The sequence below is a fragment of the Falco rusticolus genome, chromosome 7 (genome assembly GCF_015220075.1).
Source record: "Falco rusticolus isolate bFalRus1 chromosome 7, bFalRus1.pri, whole genome shotgun sequence".
Classification (NCBI taxonomy): domain Eukaryota; kingdom Metazoa; phylum Chordata; class Aves; order Falconiformes; family Falconidae; genus Falco; species Falco rusticolus.
In genome coordinates, this window is record NC_051193.1 from 15,171,492 (window position 1) to 15,185,248 (window position 13,757).

The 13,757-nt window shown below is 39.1% G+C and overlaps 1 protein-coding gene across 4 annotated transcripts in view; it reads left to right on the forward strand.

Annotated features, from left to right (window-relative positions):
- Positions 1 to 13,757, forward strand: part of FBN1 (fibrillin 1) — a 157,632-nt gene that overhangs the window by 86,818 nt on the left and 57,057 nt on the right. For all 4 annotated transcript variants that reach the window (XR_005105389.1, XM_037395159.1, XM_037395161.1 and 1 more), the window contains exons 18-25: positions 1,587 to 1,640; positions 2,559 to 2,684; positions 5,850 to 5,975; positions 6,636 to 6,755; positions 7,728 to 7,865; positions 8,848 to 8,898; positions 11,519 to 11,644; positions 12,475 to 12,699. Coding sequence is in view for 3 of the 4 variants with exons in the window: in XM_037395159.1 (XP_037251056.1) it covers positions 1,587 to 1,640; positions 2,559 to 2,684; positions 5,850 to 5,975; positions 6,636 to 6,755; positions 7,728 to 7,865; positions 8,848 to 8,898; positions 11,519 to 11,644; positions 12,475 to 12,699 (966 nt within the window). In the remaining variant the exon portion in view is untranslated. The remainder of the gene's footprint in view (positions 1 to 1,586; positions 1,641 to 2,558; positions 2,685 to 5,849; positions 5,976 to 6,635; positions 6,756 to 7,727; positions 7,866 to 8,847; positions 8,899 to 11,518; positions 11,645 to 12,474; positions 12,700 to 13,757) is intronic.

Below are 13,757 nucleotides of genomic sequence, written 5' to 3' on the forward strand. Positions count from 1 at the left end.
ACTGTGCTGACACAGTCCTTGCTGTGAAGCCAGTAAATAGACACTGGTTTCACGGAGGTGACTGACTGCAGGGAGCTACTTTGAAGCCCAGCTTTGTTGAGTGATTCTTCTCACTCAGCAAATCTGTTGTTGCAACGTAAAGAAAATACGCTATTCTATATGTAGTTCAAAAGCATCTCATACTAATGTGGTATATGTTTTGTAGGCAAAAATAATTTTAGAATCATTTTTTAAATCTCAGTTTTAATGGATAGCTTTATGAAAAGCATTAGGGAGAAAACCAGTTGGAACAAATTAGGCTGGTTGAACTGATGTGAGCTCTTCAGCAGGAACTTGCTGACCACTGTTGTATAACATGCTGTGTTGTTTAGAATAGCAAAACACCAAGGAAATGTTAGCAAACTAGGAAGGAGCCTTTCCAGCAACCTCTGCTGATATCAATGGGCCCTTATCGTATGGTAGATCTTTTATGGACTCTATCATTGACTTCTGTTTTAGATTTGAATTGCTTTAGCAGAATGTATATGTATGTGGAAGCTATTTTTCCTGTGTTATTTTACCCATCTCTTCAATTGCTTAAGAAATACCATCTGATGTAGGGTGAAGTGTAGCACATGCTTTAGGCTTTGAGTGGGGAAGGGAAGGTGCAGATTTCTTGTGAGAGCAGCATTGTATCAGAGAGACTGAAAAAAATTCCTGAAAGGAAGACATTTGTGTCTCTGTGCCCCTTGGAAGCTCTCTGCACGAGTTGCTGCCGTGCTAGACTAAAAGCGTTGCTGATGCATGTCCAGAGCAGGTCTGCTTTCACATACAGTGGCAGCGATTATTTGATTGAAGCAGGGGTACATATTCATCTGCTGGTTATGATAATATTGGGAGATATGTTCCATGTAATTTTCCTTAAAGAGAAGACAGCCAATGCCATAAGTATTTTTAATATATATTAATTTTAGCAGTGTGATTATTTGGGCTGTTATTAAAGTGCAGATATATTGGAAAATATGGCAACAATTAATGCTACTGTGGCTGTCAGTTTAGTCTGTTAATTGCTCTGAACTCAAAAGTAGAACTTGAATCCAGTGATAACTGAGACATTTGAGATACTTTGATACATATTTTAATTAATTTTTTTTAAGGATAAGAGATCCTTGATCTGTTATGAACTCCTGAAGATACTGCTGCTAAATGGAGTTAAATATGGGCTACATTTATAGGAAACCTTCTGTTTCTTGGTCATTTTGAATGTGCACCTTGTGCAAGGGCTTGGACATATGAGTTCTGGAGAATCTTACTGTGAATATGTTATGGTTCATTTGTGTAGGAGGGCCAGCATGAAGTTTATGTCTGTTCCTAAATGCCTCAGTTCATCATGTGTTTTCCCTCATCCGTCTCCATGAGCAGATGCAGACCCTGAATCTGCTAAAATGTTTCACAGGTTCAGAACACTGTGAGGCTGTTAACGTTTTCAGAATAATTGAAAGGCATGTTCTTTCATTCGAGTAATTAATTGGCATGTTGTAAATGGTGATGCTGAAAGCAATGAGCTAAGAAAGAATATTCCAGTAAGTATTTTAATATTTTTCCAGCTGAATATCAGGCTCTGTGCAGCAGTGGAACTGGCATGACTGCAGGAGGAAATGGTAAGATCACCTAATGTAATTTGAACTATAGCAGTTCTGGCTAGACCTTGATATCCTTGATTTGTTAGACACGCTGGTGGGGATGATGGCAGGAAGGAATGGGAGGAAGGCTTATTCAAATGGTTGTTTGCGTCACATTAGAATAATTTAGGATGAAATGACTGGAGCGTGCCAGTGTGTCCTCTCTGGTTTATGCCATAGAACGTCTGTGAGTGCAGTTATAAAAGAATGGCAAATTTGTGAGAAGTGTTATTACCTATATGACTTAGAAACCATATACCTAAGTCATATTTACACATTTCAACTGAAATAATCCAGAAGAATAAAGCCATGTTGAACTTGAGCTTCTTACATATTTCCATCTGTCAAAAAGGCCAGGCTGACAGAGTTTGGTTAATTACAGAGAAAGGAGCAAATGATTACAGTGAAAGCTTTGTAGTTGTAGAACTGTGAAACTGCAGACTCATAAGTCAGCCAATGCTTGCTAGTAGATTTGCTGGCAGCAGAGAGAGAGGGAAAAGCATTCAGAAAGGAGGGATGTTCATGCTTTGGAGAGCGATACCATCTGAAAATGCTGTGAATCAGGAGATACAGGGGGGCATTAGTACATGTGCCTCTCGAAATGTAAGACCCCAGTTTAATATCCCAGTTCTTACCTACAGTTTCAAGTCTCTTAAATGTCTGTGGGCTAGAGGTGGTCTTAAGTCAGTGTGAAAGGGATGCTCTTTTCTCTGGAGTGTGAATATATGTATGTGTGAATTCCCTAATTAGAACTACATGATTCTAAATATGGACCAGCCAATGGTACTTGTATTGAAAATGTATTTTTTTCCAGTCTGGAGAATTAACCTCCACAACCCCTCAATAACTGACTCTGGGGTTTTTTGTTTGTTTGTTTGTTTTTTTACCTTTATGTAGATATTAATGAGTGCTTACTGGATACTGATCTCTGTCCAAATGGAAGGTGTGAGAATCTGCATGGAACATACAAATGTATTTGTAACCCTGGGTATGAAGTAGATTCAACTGGGAAAAATTGCATTGGTATGAAATGTCCCATTTTTCATTTTGAAGTTTGATGCTTGTTTTTATCCTCTTTCACTTTTTCAGTGTTTTTTCAGATCCACTAGCTGCTCTTCTGATATTTCTGGATGTTTCTGCTGAATTCTTGTTTTAATTTCACTGTTTTGCAATGCTTATAAAATCCTCCGCTGTGGAGCTGGAGAGGGCCCATTGTGATCAGTGACTCTGGCAACCAGGCAATAAACATCCAGTTCAGTTAAGTCCACTGAACCTGCACTCTGCAATACCAGTGTTTCTCAAAATCAGAAGAAGCCAGATCCTGCGATTAGAGTGCACCAGAGGAGGGATGTAGGATCACCAGTGTGCAGAGGATTTAAGTGAAGCTCCTGACTGATTATAAAAAGATAAGCATCCCATATGCTGCAGAAGGCTTACATGGTTTCTCCCAACTCTGATGTTGGAGAAAATTCCCTTTCAGCTTTCAGTTAGCGCTATTGGTGTAACTCTGTTAAGTGTACTGGCCAGACACAGGAAAACTTACTGTCATTGGAAGCAGCAAAAGAATCTGATGGCATGGTGTCTCTAGCTAGGGCTGATTTCCTGTGCTGTACAAGTGAAATAAAATCTAAAGCCAAATTTTTCATCACAGAAGAGGTGAAATAAATTCTTCTTACTCCTTAGAGGTGACCAGTGGAAGCACTGTGGCATGGGATAAAAAGAATTCAATAAGTAGCAGTCCAGTCTCTTCTCACACTTATCTGGGATGTTAAAAATCCCATTAGATGCCTGCAGACTCCTGTTACAAATTTTAATTCTGGCAATTCTCTTGTTCCATTACACTGTCCCATTGAAAGGCCATAACTTAAAACCCTTTAGATTCCTTTCTTCCACTCATGCATTGGTGCATTGTTCCAGACCTCCTTTGCACAACTGATTAGAAATTTCTTCTGGTTTCCTGTTAAAATTTATTTGTGACCATTTTATTGCCAGTTGATGTTGTACTAATATTATCCTTTGACTTAGCACCATGTCAGCACTTATCCCTGAAGTATTTATGAAGAATCATCATATCCTTTCTTAAATTCTGTTGGCTAACTATCCAAATCCACACTTTCAGTCTTTTCATAAAAGCAGAGGCTGAAGGCTTCTCTTGAACACGACTGATCTGACCAGTATACAGTGTTTGGATGAGGTCTGACCAGTGCCTTGTATAGTGGTGCTAGCAATTCTCCACTGCCCCTAGGAATATCCTGCCTAAACTGATTCTAGAGTGCATTAGTCTTTTCTCAAATACATGTTATACTTCGGGATCAAAGTTTAACCTCTAATTGGGCTCTACATCCAGAGTTTTCTCTTGTTGATAGCCTTCAACTGATGAGTTCTGGTTTATAGCATGTTATTGTTATTGGTCCCTAATTGCAAAGTTTTGAATACTGGTGATTATATTTCATCTTATTACTCTCATTCATATTGTCAAGATTAATTTAGTCTTGCATGATTCTCTGTATTGGTAATAACTTCCAGCTTAGTGTTGTCCTCAGTTTTTGATTCTGTTCATTTTTTGTTTCTGTATTACAATGAATATTTTATAGGACTAGTCCCAAGACTGATCCCCAAAAGGCACTGCTAATATCCTCTCTCCATTGTGATTACTCCCCTTTTCAATATACCCTACTGTAATCTCTCCTTCAGCCAGCTCTGGAACCACCTTAAAGTTCTTAAATTCCTTCCTGTTATCTCCAACTTACATAATAATTTTATTTGGGTTCTGTATTCTCTGCTTAAACCTTAATAGCTTAAGTCATCTGTGTTATCCCAGTCTAAACTGTCCACTATCTTATTTTTAAAAAAATGAGAGTTGACCTATCTTTGATAAAAGTCATGCTGTAATTCATCCCATTTTCCCATTTGCTTCTTTGGCTTTAATTATCCATGTCCCATTTCAGTTTCTGCCCATAGTTTATGGCATGCCTTCTCTTCTCCCCATCCATCTGTGAGTTTTCCAGCTGCTCCCCAGCCCACCCTGTTGCAGCCCACATCCATGCTCCATCACAGCTGTTTCCCATTCTTCCATAATGTTCCACCTGGCCCTCTCTCAATTTTTCTGAACTCCTGTGAAGCTTCCCACATGGTCTGTTTTATTCTGCAAATCTCCCTGCTTTTTCCTAGCACTTTTGCTGTTCCCAGCTGCTGCGCTGACCCTCTGAGTCTTCCCAACTTCTCTCAACACTTTCGGAGGCCTCTCTGACTTAGCCAATTGTTGCTGTCTGCTCTCGGGGTCTCTCCTGGTCTTGGTCTTCACCTGCCATTCATGGCCCAGTGCCACCTTCTTCCAACTTCTCTCTAATGACCACAGCTCTTCCAAAGATTTCCTAAGGGCTCTTGAAATTTAGTACTAGCATTTCTATTTAAATTTTTCACCTCTGAAGCAAGTGTAGACTTACATTGGCCTTGTTAACCATAACATCTAAGACAGTTCAGAGCCAGCTTGGAAAAAATGGTGATTTAAAGACCAGAATGACCAGCAAACCTTTCCAAACCAATCATCTCCTTGTTTCTTTCATGACTGTGGGGGCTGCTGTGCAGGGAATCAGAGACTGCATAAACCTGTTTCACAATATAGGCAAGATGAAAGTGAGATTCTCAGCTTTATTTTGAACAATAGTGTGGCTGTCACATATTATGAATATATGTAGAAAGGAACTATGAGCTCTTACAAAAGCAAAGCAGTCTGCTAAAGAATAAAGCTCAGGAAAAATTCAACAAAAATAGACAGAGAAGGGTGGGTGTGTTGTGTGGTCCCCCCCCTTTAAAAACCAAAATTAAAATGTTTATTTTTCTCTAGGTAGTATTTGTGTGGTTGTGATTCGTAGAACTATTATTGTTTCTGTTATTTTAATGATAGTTTTCATGAAGAAGGAAGGTGCACGTGGGATCTTTAGTGTTACTTTATTTGGTATGGTCGTTTCCATTTGAAATAATTCCAAGCCTGTTGTCTACGAAAAGAATCTAGAAATCTTTTTAGTCTCTCTCCCTTCCTCCCTCCCTCCCCTGCCTCTGCCTTGTCTCCTCCTCCTCTCCATATACACAAAATCTAACAAAATGTGGCTGTTGGGAGGGAAATTCTGTCCTGGCTTCTATTCCAGAAATGTTTGTTTCTTAAAAAGTTCTTGATTTTCATTATAGACATCGATGAATGTGCATTGAACATGCTGCTTTGTGACAATGGGCAATGCAGAAATACCCCTGGAAGTTTCACCTGCACCTGTCCAAAAGGATTTGTATATACTCCTGACCTAAAGACATGTGAAGGTAATTGGTAACACTCCATTTTGTCCCGGTTTTATTCTTTTGGATTGTTCTCAGATTATGCCAGAAAGACTTTGAACCTTGATGAGGATATAATATGTAGAACTAAAAAAACCATGAGGAAATTATATGGGGAGGTAGGGGAATGAGAAGAGAGAAGGCCAAAATGAAAATGTTAGATAGCCTCGTGGAATAGCCTGTTAGGTGTGTACTAGCCCTCTCCTTATTGACTGCTACCAGCAGGCCCACACTGTGCCAAGGGTGAGGGAAACTTGAGAAGAACCAAGTTATACAAATCTGTTACCTTGTGTGGAGAACAGAGCCAGACAGCTCCTAGTTTGAACCCTTTTTGAGCCGCAGACAGGATGTGTATCAGATCATTTAAACAATACTCTCCATTGCCATGAAGCAGGACAATAGCTGGGTATCATGGAAAAATGCGATACTGCTTCCAAGTTCGAAGTTTTAATGTTCTAACGTGTTAGTGTGTCTTTAGGGCACATGCATCATTGGTCTATTGTGAAGAGTTTCATAATAGAAAAACAGAGTATCAGGAAAACTGGTCATGAGGAAAGCTTCTTCCATTTTTCCCTAAGCTGAAAAAGGCCATATGTACTTTTGTTAATGCTTCCTGGCACTAACGGCAGTGTGTTTCTCTTCTAGATATTGATGAGTGTGAATCTAACCCCTGCGTTAATGGGGTGTGCAAGAACACACCAGGCTCTTTTGCTTGTGAATGTTCTCCTGAAAGTACTTTGGACACAACGAGAACCATCTGCATAGGTATTTATTCTTGCAAAGATTTTACGTTTGCTGGTTGAAAATGTCCAGTGACATACAAACATCATACACTAAGTTTAGGAAATATTTTAAAATAACTTGTATAGATAAATCTGGTGGAAAAACATTAAGAAACAATGTTAACAAAGTATTTGTTTTCACTGTTACTGTGGGTACATAGTGTGGCTAGCACTTGGGAGCGGGGTATGCTTCCATGTTAAATTTGAAAGAGAGATGAAATTTTTTGTAAGAAATACAGAAATGCCAAGACTACTTCTTCAGGACTATGCTCACCAGCTTAATTCTTCCTGCAAGAGAGGTGGACATGTTCTCGTTAAGATCTGCCCTCTAGAAAGGCCCGTTTTCTATTTGAGGTGGAGCATGAGTAAGTTGTATACAGTCCAGACCAGCTCAAGAGCAGCCACGGACAATGCTGTGACTCAGATACTCTATGGACTTGTAATTTCTTCCCTTACCTGTTCTGGAGGGACAGTAATTTATAGCTGTTGCCTAGTCAGTGAGGAAAACTGTAGAACTAGATTTCCGTCTGATCCTTAGCTCTCTCCTGCTACTTCCTATATAGGAGGATCACATATCCAGACTGGAGAATCTGATAGATTAATGGAAGATCTAGGAGGGGCTCATATCTACCCCACTCTTCTACATGTGCCTCTAATCTAAGTCATAATAAATACAGTGACTCAGATCTTGAATGGTGTTGAGATATTCCCTGTTGAGGCCAATAAGCATGAGCTAGGATTTGCAAGGGCTCTGTGCTGGGATGATTTCAGGCTATAGTCCAGCATAAAGAAGGATAAATTTCAAGAGCTTTTGAAATAAATTCAGATCTGATGTAGTAAGTTATAATGAAAGGATGATTCTTCTTCATGGTTAAATTCACATGCGTTTGCAAATATATTAATGTATAATGCTAAACAATCTGTATGACAATACACTGGTTTTTTTTCCAAACAGAAACTGTTAAGGGCACCTGTTGGCAGAACATAGTGGATGGAAGATGTGAAATAAATATCAATGGAGCAACTCTGAAGTCCCAGTGTTGTTCCTCACTAGGTGCTGCTTGGGGAAGCCCGTGTACACCATGTGAACGAGGTAACACTGTTCATTTTCCTCCGGACCCTAGGATTTTTCCTATTCTGAGGGTGGTCCAGATTATTGTCATAGAAGTTTGGGCACAGGCTAGACAAGCAACTTGTACTATCAAGCAGTCATTCAGCCTGAAAAAGGGAAGTCTTAAGTATTTGAGAAGTAGCATGTAGCTATGGAAGGTTCTTCCTCTTGATTTTATAGTGAACATTTTACAAGTTTAAATTCTGAAGGGAAGGGACCACACCTACAGTCTGTAACTTGAAGTATTACTTTAGCATTTTTGTCATAATTAGTGATCTAGAGTTCCTAATGATGTAGCAATAGATGCATGTTCCCCAGAGCTCCTAAGAAAAATGTTTGCAACAAATGGATCTTTGGTGTGGTAATGGAGGGAGGAGAGGGAGTAGCCCTTGTTGTTATACTCTGTAGATTAACTGGTGACCTAGAGAATCATACAGTTGATCAAGAAATGGGTTGAGGTCTCTGCATATTCACTTGATAATTAGGCTGAACTGTGGGATGAGCTGGGAACCCAAGGGTGAGCCAATGAATGCAGAAATGTGTGTGGGTTGTCACTTCTATATGCTGAAAGCTGCTAATTTGTTCAGCTCTTTGGTTAAGTTCACCCTGTATATCTTAGCAGAATTCATCCTCATCCATCCGTGGCAAATAGAGCTGTAATGTGCAGTGATCAAGTTAAATGAATTAATTGATTTGAATGAAGCAAGAATCATATAGCCACTTTCGGGTTAGCTAGCTAAGACACATGGGAAGCAGAAGAGGATAATGGCTGACACTATGTAGTTTATGTAGTTGCCCCATCTTATCTCTGTTATTTCAGAAAATACTGAGATACTGTGTAAGCACTTAGACTTCTCATAGCAATCAACTGTAGATAATATTTCACATGATCAGTTTTGCACAATAAGATAATGGTGAGTTTTGGACTGTAGCATTCTAAAAGTTCATTTTGTTTGTTTTACAGACCCGATATGTCAAAAAGGATATTCAAGAATAAGAGGAACATTGTGTGAAGGTATTTATTGTTGCCTTAACAGAAATCAGAGCTTGAATGAAAAAATGCTGGTGTTTTGATTTAAGTGGTTAATTTAGCATAGAGGAACACTATGCCAAATTTTTACCTCCTGTAGTTCAATTGACTTCATTAGAGTTATGTCAGGGATGAATTTGCTTTCAGTTTGTTTAGTATTCCTGCATGCTCACAGTGTATCTTAAAGCACTCACTTGCAAATATAGTGTCTACCAGTGTAATGAGATGGTACTCTCTCTTCAAATACTGTTAACTGAGTAACTTATTTGGGCAAAGTATGTATCTTATGTATGTTATAAAACACGGCATTATTGGTACAGTGGTATGACAAATCATTTCTATACTTAGAAAAAGAATGTTTAAAAACTAGATTTGACATGAAAGTGTTTTTTGGGTTGGTTTTTTTTTTCCCCCTTAACCTTGGCTTTCTTCCATGCAACATTATATGAAATCAGACATGTTCCAAAGCGTAGTTTCATTGTCTTATTAAAAAGCACAAAAAAAAGGCATCAGGACACAGTTAAACTTTGGTTAAAGAGGAGATTAAAGATGTTTTAAATGTGTAGCTTTTTACTTGGTATGAGATGACTCTATACTATTCTGTGAGAATTGAAGGTCCCACCCTATTTCATCTTCCTTTGAATTGATTTGAACCCCTGGAAAAGTACTGCATATTTCCATAATATGCAGAAGCTCAGTGTCTCAAACTGCTGTGGGTCAGCCTGACTGACAACATCTGACATGACACTGCAGTTAAAATATTTTTTAAAAATTACTCCCATATGTAGCTTCCATAAAGAAACATTGTTTTTCCCCTTAACAAAAAATAAAATAAAATTAAAAAAAAAGAGGAACACCCTCACACATATTCTTTGCTTTCCAAATTATGACCGAATACCTTGGCATGTCTGTGCTGCAGACCCACTGTACATAACTTATCTGACCTCAGCAACACTTTCTGGAGTGTGTAAGTGAAAGAAAAGAGGGGGGGGGGGGGGGGGAAAGTGGCCCCACCTATCTTTCTTCACAAGGAAAGTCTTAGAACATTTTCAACACTGCTGGGATGGAAAGTTTATCCTTCCAAGATGTAGCCATAAGTGTTTTCAGCATTTCCTTTACCAGCACTTTGGATTACATCTATTATATGCTTTAATCTTTCTCATTTCCATGGTACCTGGATAGCCCTGGATTTTTCAGAGGAGTTTCCCCTGCTTTTAACATACTGAAGCCGTATTTTGGTTTCAACCAACATAAGCATTTTTCAAGGCAGAGAAAGACCTCTAGGAAATGTACTGGCAAGTGAGAGACAGGGCAAGGGAGTAAGCTTCATTCCCAAAAGGTGATACTCAGTTCTCCCATACACAGCCCATGCAAAATGAGTAATGGACCTTGTGCAAGGAAATAAGCAAGCTAAATTGGCAGTGTTCCTCTAGTTTACGGGTGAGCCCTGGAGTTGTCAGCTGGAATATTGCTCACAGGCCGTGAGCTGGATTTCAGTGGTTTCTAATAGTCCACTGGCTTTACTTTCTGCTTTCCAGTCAATATGGGCCATTGATTTATAATACCTGTTCAAGGGCAGAGGCTGCTGATGTCCACCCCATACTTATCCTCCACCCTGCTTCATGCGGTTTGAGAGCTGCAGAGTCTGTCTGCACCAGGAACGTTGTCTGGAGGCCTCGCGAGTCCAGCCTACCCTTTTCTTGATTGCCCTACACATGAGTGCTCAGCTATAGATTGTCGGAGTCATTCTTTTTTCATTTCTTGTTCTTGTCCTCTCCTGTCTTAAAAATTGTCATGCTTCATCTTGGGCCATATTTAATACTGGAGGCTTTTTCCTAAAGGGACAGTCGTGAAGCATATGATTTTCACAAAAATGTGGGAGGCCCCCACATTTAGGTTACTAAACATTTATTTATGCCCAGGCCAAGCTAACACAGTTAATCAAATTATCCTGATCCAAAAATATAAAATTTACCACTTAAATATAATCTTTACTTAATGAAGCTAAACTCTGTGTGCAGTCTTAAGGAGTTTATTTTAATCTATATAAAGTTACTAATTGCTGACAAGGCCATAGGGCCAGATTTCAAACAGTGCTGTAGTTTCGAGACAGGCAGAGGTGTGCCTGATAAGACACAAACATTAAAAAAAACAAATAAATATTAAAACCCAGTAAAAAAATACAGTATACCTTAATCTCATTGGAATAATTTATAATCTCATTATGCACTTGCCTTTGTCTGTCTTTGCCCATTTGCTTCAAAAGTCTGGCCCACAGTGAGTGTGAAAATTGATATAATCTTTAAATGCCTCTCCTTTTTTTGTTACTTTTGAGTTTGATTTCAGTATATGTAGGAATGGCAAAAAGCAACATGTATTATTTCCAATCATCAGCAGTTTTCTGTAATTAATTGGTTCTGGCTGACTTGCATAGGAAATCCTAAACCTTTGGAGTTTTGTCAAGGCGTGTAAACTGCTGTAATTTTGTATTTTACCTTAAAAACAAACATTAGAATGTTCATATTTTTTTCTGATTTGTTCAATGCTAAATGATATTTATTAGCATGCTAGTGACTACTTTTATTCACATTTTGTTTGGAAATAGATGTAAATGAATGTGAGGTGTTTCCTGGAGTCTGTACAAATGGGCAGTGTGTCAATACCTTGGGATCGTTTGTCTGCCAGTGCCCTAATGGAATGACTTTAGATGCTTCTGGACGGACATGTCTTGGTAGGTATTAATTCCACTTACAGGTCTCCTAGGGAAGAACAAATCTGTATGGTGACCAATATTAGTGCTGTATGTGTTCTTACAAGTAAGGAACATTATTTTTGTCCACAGAAGTAATTTTCAAATGGAATCAGTCAGGGACATGAACTTCATTCAACTAGAATATGAACAGATTCCAATGGTAGTAGCTAAAGCCCATCACCATCTGCTAGCTAGTGAATAGCATTGCTTGAGTTCTAGATTGTTCATCTGACAACTCCCTACACATAATCTGTGCTCTCAGCACTCTTCATCCGCAACCTCACTGAAACCACTGAGTTTGGAAGAGTCGGGGAGGGGAAACCACTGTGGGCTGGGACTCAGGTGTCTGAGAAGGGATGTGGTGTTCCTAGCCACACTGTATGCCTTAATGGAGGGTGCAACAGAATATCGAAGTTCTGTATGCTGTCCATCCAAAGCACCTTTGTCCCTTCAAGACAGTAAATGTGTAAGACATCTCAGAACAAGACATAGCTTGTAGTAATTAAAAGGCCCTATATATGTATGGTATGGTAAGCTGGAATGCTTAAAATCCTCTTCTGATCCAAAATCTACTTCAAGCGTTGAGCACAATTTTTCAGAATAGTGCTTCAAATTTACTTCAATGCTTAATTCCTGAGTTTAGCATTAATATTTTGCTGTTAGAAATTATGCAGTGTGCTTGGTACGCTCCTGTAAGTCCATAAAAACATGAAGCAAACTGTCCTGTGAAGGGATTCTGGAAAAGGATTCCTCTGCGGTGAACTAAATTTTCTCTTTCTCTCTCAACATGTTGTTCAATTGCCCAACAGACATTCGCTTGGAGAGTTGCTACCTGCAGCATGAAGATGAGCAGTGCACCTCTCAAATACCAGGCCGACACCGAATGGATGCTTGCTGCTGTTCAGTGGGGGCAGCGTGGGGCTTTGAGTGTGAGGAGTGCCCTCTGAAGGGGTCACCTGAATTTGAAGCTCTTTGTCCTAGAGGATCTGGGTTCTCTACTAAGATAGAGATAACTGGGAAACCTTTCTCTAAAGGTATGTGATCCCTTTGTGGTTTGTTGCCAGCAAATCCTGCTGGCTTTTCATTTTACTCTTCCCTTGGACAATTTCTGTGGGTTTGAAGATTTCAGTGACAGTCAGGGATTTCACTTGCCATAAGACACGTTTGAAAATCCAGTTAGATTTTATAGAAATTAAGGCCAGAATAAAACATAAAATAATCTAGTCTGTCTGACAGACCATTAAATACTGTATTATACTGCAGCCTCAAAACATTAAATTTGTGTCCCTGCTAGAGAGGTTAAATTGTGTCTGACTTTGCCTCCTGTGTTGCACCTATTGGTGCATATGGCTGATGGAGTAACTCTGAAAACCTGGCACCCTGAAGTACAAGAACTGGAACAAACTGAGCAATCACCTTTGGATGTATTGAAAGAGCACCTTACCTGTGCAGGGTGCAATAACTTTAATTCTACTGTGGAGCAGGCAAGGGAGGGTGAATAATATTAGGAATTTCTTGTGGAGCTACTTGGAGAAGTAAAGAAAAATGTTTCCAGGATGATAGCTCAAATCAGCAGAATTTAATTTACTGTAAACCAAGTATTGTTACGAGTGTTATTGGTAAACTTCCAGCATTAAATGGAAATCACGCAGCAATATCCTAGCATCATGTGCTGAAAGCCATCTTTCTGGAGTTGCCAGTGGGGTTAAGCTGGACAATGTCAGAAGCACAAATTGATGTGAATATGTTTATAAAGAAAGCCCATTACCCCATAAATTAAACATTCTGAAGTCTGAAAGGAGGAGAAAATACATATGAATGGCAATTGCTGCTGTTAGTGTCAGCCTTAGTTTTATGAACAGTTACTAAGTCATTAATTAACCATAAAGAAAAGTGACATATGCTTTTATTTATGCTCATTATGTTTTCTGTGACTCATGGAAGTCATGTTTTTTTCTTGGAAACCAGAAGACAGAGTGGTTCTTTTGGAAGTTCCCTTTGCCCTTGTAGGTTTGATCCTCTGTCCACTGAAATCTTACTGTTAACTTCTGTGAGCTGCAAATCAGATTCTGCAGGACAAAGGGAAGACTAA